Source organism: Lycium ferocissimum, chromosome 1 (assembly GCF_029784015.1).
Source record: "Lycium ferocissimum isolate CSIRO_LF1 chromosome 1, AGI_CSIRO_Lferr_CH_V1, whole genome shotgun sequence".
Classification (NCBI taxonomy): domain Eukaryota; kingdom Viridiplantae; phylum Streptophyta; class Magnoliopsida; order Solanales; family Solanaceae; genus Lycium; species Lycium ferocissimum.
The window spans coordinates 55,934,127-55,942,159 of record NC_081342.1 but is presented as its reverse complement, the minus strand read 5'-3'; the positions used below and the strand labels follow the sequence as shown (position 1 = coordinate 55,942,159).

The window sequence follows — 8,033 nt, the reverse complement described above, 5'->3', positions numbered from 1 at the left end:
CGTATTCTTACTAATTTTTTTTCACATCGATGAACAACTTTCATTATAATGATAGTGAGAAAAAAGTCCGACTCTTTCCATCTCAAAGACTTAATTTCATCATATGTTTTTAATTTAGACTCCATTTTTCAATTACAACTAAGGTGTTGGTACATAAAATACATTTTTATAGATGTTGTTATATATAATAACAATTAGAATGTTTTTAAAAGTTATTTTCAAAATACAAACCTTAAAGGCTGACTAATTAAAATGAATAAGCATATATTGCTAGTAAAATAAAGAAGCAAAGACCTCACTGTAATCAATGGGTGAATATTACACGGACGGGTTAATGGGTCGGACCCCCCAAATCCACTTAGAGCCTGTTTGGATGGGCTTACAACTTATAAGCTAAAAAAAAATAAGTTGGGGTGAGTAAAAACTTATTTTTTTTTTTTGGGCATAATTTGTTTTGAACTTATAAGTTGCTTTAGATAAGCTAAGTCAAATGGGCCTAATTATTTTTTGAATTATTTTAAGCGTTGAAAATGATTTTGTAAAAAAATTTAGTAAAGTAGAAAACTGAAAACATAAATCAACTTATAAGCCAATCCAAACGGGCTCTTACTCAAATCAGGTGCGAAAGATTTAGATTTTGTGGCGGGACTAAATAAGCGCGCGCTTTCAGTAAAAATTCAAAAAATTTCTCTCATTTCCCTCAAAAATATAAAAAAACCTAAACATTTATTCACACTTCACTATTCAGCTTCTCCCACAAGTCACAGAAATCATCAATATAAAAACACATCTCGTTTTTAATTAAAATTACGAAGAAATTCAGGATTTACTGAGAAAAAAAAAATGGCAGATATTTTGCATCTTGAAAAAATGGGAAGAGAGCTTAAGTGCCCAATCTGGTACAGTTAATCATTTTTTTTTCGTTTGGGGATTTAATTTTGTGTAATCTTAGTAGGAGTTTGTCCATAGAAACCAAATATAATTCACTTAATTTGGAATTTTATAAGTTGGAGTTGAAAATGGAGTTGTGTTTGGTTATAGTTTTTGCAAAGAATATTTGGTTGTTTGAATGTACTTAAAGTGAAAAAAAGAGTGAAAACACGATTTTAGGTGTTTTTCAAATTCATGGCCAAACACTTATTTTCAAATAAAGTGAAATTTTTTTCCGGAAAAAAGTGAATAATTCTCCTGGCCAAAAGGGTCCTAATTAATACTTCCTTTTTTTGCAGCTTGAGTCTGTTGAATTCTGCTGTTTCACTTAGTTGTAATCATGTATTCTGCAAGTAAGTAAAGTATATGATAAAATGCTTATTTATGCTACATTTGCTGTTTCCAAGTCGGAAAATTAAGATAATTTGAATGACTATTATTGTTGTCATTTGTTGTAGCTCTTGTATTCAGACTACTATGAAATCCGGAGCCAATTGTCCAGTGTGCAAAGTTCCTTTTAATCGCAGAGGTTTGTGTTTTTTCCTACCCTTTTATCAAATTTTTGTATGTCTTTTGTATTTTTCCTATAGAAGACAGGAGCCTCTTTTAGGTCTTGCAAGTTTAGGTTGTGTTTGGTATGATGGAGATTTTCCAAGAAAATATTTTTTTGGGGGGATTTTTGTACTCATTTTCTTGTGTTTGGTACGCAAGTTGGAATATATCATTTTAAGAGCATTTGCATACGTTCAAAGCAAAACACTATGAGGTTTTTGAATTAGGAGTGCAACTTCTGTCGGTGGAGGGTAGGCAGGGGTAGAGGTATGGGTGAGGCGGTAGGTGGGCGTGGGATGGATAGTGCGGGGGTGGGTTGGGGATACATTGGTTTGTTTTTATTGATCCGGAAAATGTTTTCCCTCAAATTTTTAAGGAAAGCATTTTCTCCAATTTTGTGGAAATATTTTCCAAGATATTTAGTGCAACCAAACAAGGGAAAATTGGAAAACATTTTCCGTCATACCAAACACACCCTTAATCGACTTAAATTTGTTGTCTGCCTGACTATCATTAAGAGGGCTATCTTTGTCTAGTGTGAATAAAACTGCTTATGAAAGTGGGCGCTGTTAGATCGATCTTATAATCGAAATGCTCGAGTATTGAAATCTTTGAATTTCGCTTTAGTCGTTGTTTCTGAGACTGGGTATATTGTATCCATTGTTATCATCTCAACAAGTTATACTAGGACTAATTCAATGAGTGGCTTATATGTGCTTAATTCTTGAAGTAATATCAATGCTGAGGTGCTAGCGTGGGGTGCAATCAGAAGTGTTGCTCTTTTTATATGAATAAATTTTAATTTTGTGCATAATGTCTGAACGACAAGTTAGTTCCCCCTTTTCGCATGTTCTTTCATGATTCCCTTGTGCTCTTGGACTTACTTGTTTAGCTACACAAAAACTTAAGTCAGTTCAATTTGCTTTAGCAGAGTAATGTTTTCATTTCTGCTTCTATTTTGAAGGTTATTATAACTCCTTTTTCTCTTTTTGTTTAACTTCTACAATTTTTGGTTCTATAGAAATTCGACCTGCCCTCCACATGGATAACTTGGTGAGCATCTATAAGAACATGGAAGTTGCTTCAGGAGTCAATATATTTATCACTCAAACCAATCCTTTTTCCAAATTACCAGGTAATATTCCATCAGTTATCATTCATCATTCTTGTGAAGCTTTTGAATGTATGAATGCACCTATTATTATCATGAACATTTGTTCAACAAGGGTGTTTGGAATAGATAGTTTGGTGTGCTAATCTATGCTTGAATCATGTCTTTCATGTAACAAACTTGCATGCTTTGTTTCATCTACTGTGTTTCCAACTGAAACAAGTGATATTTAAGAGTTTAATTCAGTTCTCATCAAGTTAGATTTGATTTTGTCGATATTCAACCGCACCAAGAGATCATATTTGTAATTTATGTAGAGCATTAGATGGTATGGATGCCACTACCTCAGCTTTGCATCTGATCTTCATTCTTTAGTTCCTGAACATAATCCAAATGTATTTGTTTTGATCAAAATTGTGGTTCTGAAGAAGTGTATCTTTATCTCATATGCAGGTGAAGAAACTCAATCTAATGGCAAACAAACTTGTGAGTCCCAAGAGAAACCTAGAACTATAACAGAGGCTCCAGTCACAGACAGTCAGAAAAGAAAAAGAGGGAAAGGATCAAAAAAATCTTCAGAGTGCAACAAAAAGAATACCGGATCAAATCTCGTTAGACCTTCCTTTCCGACAAAGAAGAGAGTGCAGGTGCCACAATATCCACCTTCAGAGACTCTGCCACCTACGAAGTTGGTTGGTGGAAATAGTAAATCCATCACCAATGAAGCTCAAAAACCTTTGGTCACTGAGAAAGACAGGTCTGTGTTAAATGGAAAAGGAGAACCAGTACTATCTCCATTCTTCTGGCTCAGAGAAGAAGAGGATGTAGAAAGATCAACTCAGCAAACAGATGGGGACTTCATCATGGATACACCTCCAGATGCTCCATGCTTCAGTGATATAAAGGACTCGGATGATGGGGTCCCTTGTGAAATGTCTACCAAAGTAAGTAACCTGATATCCGGTTTTATGCGAAGAAATAACTGCTTCAGCTCCTGAATAAGACCTATCCTTAAATCATAAATTTGTAAGATTTGATTGTTTGGCCTGATCTGTTAGCACAATAGGCTGTTAGAATTCACTCTGAACTTCTGAACACTTCTCCTGTATTAACTTTTTGATTATCTTTGGGTTTCCTGCTGGATGAAGGAGAGGGTGGCTCCCGCTTTGCTTATTTCTAATGATTTGTTTTTTGTTTTTCAACTTCCCTACAGTACATAAACTTTTTAGAGAAACCTGTTTTTGGACATTCTCCTTTCCTACCCTTCGATTTAGTTTGCTGTCTTATGATTCAGATTCAAGCTTAATGATGATCTTGTTCACTTTGACACTTTCTGTACTTATTTCATTTGAAGAAGTTTCATTAGTTTACCCACTCTCCTGCTATACAGAGTGGAGCTCACAATGCAGCAAATGGAGCAGATATTTTTGACAGTGAGATGTTCGAATGGACACAGAGAGCTTGCTCGCCTGAACTTTGTTCAAGCCCCTTCAAGATGAAGGTATTTCTTCGTGGTGCATTATTGCCAATGAGTCAAACCTGTTTTCCTCTTTCTCATTGTTCGTACTTGTTTGGTTTCTAAATTCTCTCTTTTGCCGGCTTACACTTTCTCCTGGTTCAGACCAAAGATACTATTGAGTCTGCTGGAGCTCAAGGACAAGAGAAAGGTGAAGCTTACTCACTGGAAAATGCTAATAAGGAATCAGCAACTCAGAACAGAATAGCTGTGGCTAGTGAAAAGGGTACCGATAAAGGACAACTGAGTTCGCACTCTCTATTTCCTTCTGAAAATGAAATCACTAGTTCAAAAGGTGTCGTTTGCAAGTCTAGCAGGAGTAAGGCATTGAAAAGTACCAAGAAGAAACAAGGCAAGAAAGTACTTGGTGAAGTATCAGAAGTCCATAATAATTCACAAATAGCAGCTGAACATACTTTAAAGAACAATCAGGACAATGCCAATGCATTTAATTCAAAGAAGAAAAAATTGAAAAACAAAAAGGGCAGTTCCACTACAAAAGTCACCGAGTCAGTAGTAGAAGACATCTCTGCCTCATGTGGTGCTAAAAGACTTCGCAAGAGAAATAATTCCATTTCCTTCCATTTGTCTACTCCTGTGGATCAGGAAAAATGTGAAGGAAGTGTTGAGACATTTGACGTGAAGACATGTCATAAACGGCGCCGGGAATCTCTTAGTGAAGAAAATAAATATTGTTTTAGACCAAAAAGCAGAGTGAGAACAGGGAAATATAACAATACACAAGCTCATGATGAAGCTGCACATTTTGAATCAGCAAATAGATTGGTTCCTATCGATAATGATGGGGAAGCTACTCCTGGTACAGAAATGAACAAATGTGAGCCTGAGTGTGATGCCAAGCTTCTTGGTAAGAAAAAGGTGAAGTTTTCTGAAGATGGGCAGCATGCTGACAAGGAAAATATTACACTAGAAAACATTCAGAAGAGAGTGCTTAAATCATTGGAAACAGAGAAATCTGTTTCGAACTTGAATGATTTGGTTTTGCGGAAGTGTGAAGCAAGCCACAACAAGATCCAGTGTGCTTTCTGCCGTTCATCGGAGGAATCTGAGGTATAAACCACTGATTCTGTGTTTCTTTTTTCTGGTTCGTCCTATTTATTCTTAGAGCTGTTTGCCTCTTGACTTTGTATATTGATTATATACTTCCATTTTCCATAACCAAATTTCAGGTTTCAGGAGTCATGTTAAGCTATCTTAATGGAAAGCCTGTCAAAGGAGACGCAGATGGAGTATCAGGGGTTATAAATGTGCATAAACATTGTGCAGAATGGTAATAATCTTCAAAAGGTCTCATTGTATTTCCTTTATATAAATGTGATATAGTAATTCGAAAATCATCTTAATAACATCACAAATTTCTTGGTTTCTAGATAATTTCATCATGAGTGTCACAAATGCCATGTTTAAGGAAGTGTACATTTATTTTTTATAATAAAAAAGGAAAGTCTAAATATTTTATCTGCATCTAATGTGTACAATTGTCCTTGTCAAAACCTTTTCTTCATTTGTTAGTTAAATCATTCTAGACTCTATGAATTGTTGCAAGGCAAGTCATTTCAAGTATAAAAGAAGAAATGCATCTCTGCAGGGCCCCTAATGTATATTTTGAAGATGATGACGCGGTCAACCTTGAATCTGAGTTGAAAAGGAGCCGGAGGATTACTTGTTTTTTCTGTGGGGTAAAAGGGGGGGCTCTTGGGTGTTATGAAACAAGTTGTCGCAAAAGCTTTCATGTTCCTTGTGCGAAGTTGACACCAGAGTGTCGATGGGATTATGTACGTACGAAAAATGTTCCCTCATACCTGAATTTCATAATAGAATCATTACTTACTCTTTTTCTTTCAGGACAACTTTGTTATGTTATGCCCTTTACATGTCGACTCTAAGCTTCCATGTGAGGTCCCTGGAAAACAGTCTAAGATTAGAGAAAGTATTAAGAGGTTGGACCAACAGATTCTTAGAACTATTGTTAGTTGAAACATTTACATTTTGGATCAAAGGTCTTATTCCCCTTCTCTTTGCCTTTAATCTGCAGAAATTCTCGTATCTGCCAGCCCAAAGTCTCAGCAACACCTGATAATGCTGCTGCTTTGCAGTGGAAGTCTCAGAAGAAGAACAAGAATTTAGTGCTCTGTTGTTCAGCTCTAACTGCTGATGAAATAGTAAGCAAACAGGATAATTTTCGCAGATCATAGTTGTTTGAGACAAATGAGGTATATTAACTGGATACCTTAAATCCTTCTCTTGCAGGGGCTTGTTTCTACATTAAAGAGGTTGTCTGGAGTGACAATAGTTAAGAACTGGGACCTAAGTGTCACCCATGTCATTGCTTCTACAGATGAGAAAGGGGCATGCCGAAGAACTCTCAAATATTTGATGGGTGTCTTGGCTGGGAAATGGATACTGAGCATTGACTGTCAGTAACCTAGTTTTTTTAACTGCAAATTAATATGTTGACTTTACAAATGTGTTTTCTCTACAGCCAGAGTTTAGCTTCTGTTTTGTCCATCTTGATGTTTGGTTTTTATGCTTGCAGGGATTATTGCTTGTGTTGAAGCCACAAAATTTATCGATGAGCAGCAATATGAGATTAAAATAGATACTCATGGCATTGTGGATGGCCCTAAGCTTGGAAGAATGAGGGTTTTAACCAAGGTTACATCTTTCTCCAGATTTATCAGTAACAATACACTCATGAAATGCATTTTAATTCATTTGGATAGCACTTGTTACAGCTGTAATTGTTTTTCTGGAGTGGCGGCGGTTGAGAGCAATGTTTTAAGCCCTTTTGTCTATAAAGCACTCTTTTTGGTTCAATGCATTCCAGGATAGATTCCTGTTCTATAAAGAATGGAACTTCAACTAGAATTTTGGAGCATTCGGATTGTCAGTTCCTTTAATTCCTGTTCCATAAAGAATGGAACTTCATTTTGTGGACATCAAGGATGCCAGCCTAGATTCTAAATATTTCAAGGAATATCTCTCCATTTTAGAGCTTGTTGATCTTTTTTTTTAATTCTGAATGAATGAACTTATAGAAATCTCAACCTTCACCTCCCTCTGTTCCAATGGTTGTCGAGAGGTCTCACTGCATTGTCATCTTCTGCTGGTTGCACTTGTGGATTTCCTGCTTTAACTAAGACATTCTTAGGATGGACATTTCATCATTGCATTAAGGTCTTCTTACGCATTCTCTAAATATCAAAATTCCTGTTTTGCAGCAACCAAAGCTTTTCAATGGATACAAGTTCTTTTTTATGGGTGACTTCTTACCTTCTTACAAGAGCTATCTACATGACCTTGTTATTGCTGCTGGAGGAATTGTCCTCAACAGGAAGCCTGTTGCAGTGGATCAGGAAATTCTTTCACCCGGATGCCCTCCACCTTTTGTAATTTATAGTCACGAACAACTTGACAAGTGTGACGGAAGCAAAAAAAATTCAATTTTAGAGCGCAGAAGATCTGATGCAGAAGCTTTGGCTAGTTCAACTGGAGCTGTAGCTGCCAGCAACTCATGGATACTAAACTGCATTGCTGGGTCTAAGTTGCTGGAGCTGGAGTAGTATAAAATTTCTACCCAAGTTTATCACATCATTCAGCCACATATGCAAGACTAGACCTTTTTTATAATCTACAGCTATATAAAGCATTAGTCTGCAAATTTTCCAAAATGACTATCATAAATTATGTCTCTCACCGTTCTGTTACTTGTACCCCAGAAATCATGTTTTTTTTGATGTATAAGTTAAAAATTTATGAAAATTCAGTTCAATTTGCATATTCCACAGTTTGAAATGTGTACCTAAATCTGTAGATAGGCTGCATGCCACCTATTCACCCCGTCCTGCAAAAAGTAGACTCTTCAATCTATTTCTTTGACGTAAAAAGTATACTCCTCTTCAA

At 36.1% G+C, this 8,033-nt stretch overlaps 1 protein-coding gene across 1 annotated transcript; it reads left to right on the top strand.

Annotated features, from left to right (window-relative positions):
• The first annotated feature begins 731 nt into the window (after positions 1-731).
• Positions 732-7,837, top strand: LOC132055902 (protein BREAST CANCER SUSCEPTIBILITY 1 homolog). The gene is made up of 14 exons (XM_059447923.1): positions 732-899; positions 1,230-1,283; positions 1,389-1,459; positions 2,504-2,617; positions 3,047-3,537; positions 3,984-4,094; positions 4,215-5,180; positions 5,300-5,400; positions 5,719-5,905; positions 5,976-6,070; positions 6,166-6,292; positions 6,381-6,546; positions 6,667-6,785; positions 7,352-7,837. Exons 1-14 carry the CDS (start codon positions 844-846, stop codon positions 7,691-7,693), a joined length of 3,000 nt encoding a protein of 999 aa, XP_059303906.1. The 5' UTR covers positions 732-843; the 3' UTR covers positions 7,694-7,837.
• Positions 7,838-8,033: the final 196 nt, after the last annotated feature.

Coding starts and splice junctions, on each gene's coding strand:
- LOC132055902 (XM_059447923.1), top strand. CDS start 844: ATGGCAGATATTTTGCATCTTGAAAAAATGGGAAGAGAGCTTAAGTGC. Junction 1,284..1,388: donor TGTAATCATGTATTCTGCAA/GTAAGTAAAGTA, acceptor CATTTGTTGTAG/CTCTTGTATTCAGACTACTA. Junction 3,538..3,983: donor CTTGTGAAATGTCTACCAAA/GTAAGTAACCTG, acceptor CCTGCTATACAG/AGTGGAGCTCACAATGCAGC.